This window comes from Trichinella spiralis, assembly GCF_000181795.1.
Source record: "Trichinella spiralis strain ISS 195 chromosome Unknown Scfld1446, whole genome shotgun sequence".
Taxonomy (NCBI): Eukaryota; Metazoa; Nematoda; class Enoplea; order Trichinellida; family Trichinellidae; genus Trichinella; species Trichinella spiralis.
The window spans coordinates 1-836 of NW_003528385.1; the positions used below are offsets into that span (position 1 = coordinate 1).

The 836-nt window shown below is 37.3% G+C and overlaps 1 protein-coding gene across 1 annotated transcript; it reads right to left on the reverse strand.

The window, feature by feature from the left end:
- Positions 1-51: 51 nt before the first annotated feature.
- Tsp_14077 (conserved hypothetical protein) lies at positions 52-547 on the reverse strand (the record flags this gene model as incomplete). The annotated part of the gene is made up of 2 exons (XM_003369821.1): positions 52-220; positions 267-547. Coding segments are annotated over 2 exons (450 nt in total), but the record flags the coding sequence as incomplete, so codon positions are not given.
- Positions 548-836: the final 289 nt, after the last annotated feature.

Genomic DNA, 836 nt, shown 5'->3' on the forward strand with positions numbered 1-836 from the left:
TCGGGTTGCTTGAGACTGCAGCCCAAAGCGGGTGGTAAATCTCACCCAAGACTAAATATTCGTACGAGACCGATAGCGAACAAGTACCGCGAGGGAAAGTTGAAAAGAACTCTGAAGAGAGAGTTCAACAGGACGTGAAACCGTTGACAGGCAAACGGATGGAGCTGACGGTGCAATTTTGACCAAAATCAGTCGTCGCTGGGTTCGTTGGCGAATGAATCTTTTGCAAACTTGTTTGTGTAGATTATCTTTCGATTCGAATCTACGCACGGTGCACTTTTGGTCGATCAGCGTCACGAGCAACGTTCGCAAATGTTTTGCTGCCGACAGTAATGCTGTTTGTTGTTTTTAAAAGCAACGAACAATAAACGCGGCTTGTGGAAGAGGTAATTGTGATGAAAAGTTTTGCTTTTGTCTCAATTGCCGTGCCATTGCCGCATCTCTCGGATGAATGTTGTTGTTGACAAGATGAAAAGCATTGTTCTGCGTTCAATTGTAATGGGTCTGTTGGTTCCGTTGCATACATCGCTGTCACTACAATGATCGACTGGTAAATTATTAAAAATTTAAAAAAATTAACGCAAATAATCTAACAACAAAATGAATACGTGCAATTTATTATTTGAATTGATTTTTGTTTATATACCTATACATATAGATGTGTCAACGGACAAATAGAAAAATGAATCAATATCAATGGTTTGATTTCATTATTATTTTTATATTTTAGTTTTTTTAATTTAATGTTTTGAAATGAATTTTTATTTATGTTCAGCATAATTTATAATTGGCTTGTGGTGAAGGCAACGCTGATGCCAAAGAACAAAAAAGAGCTT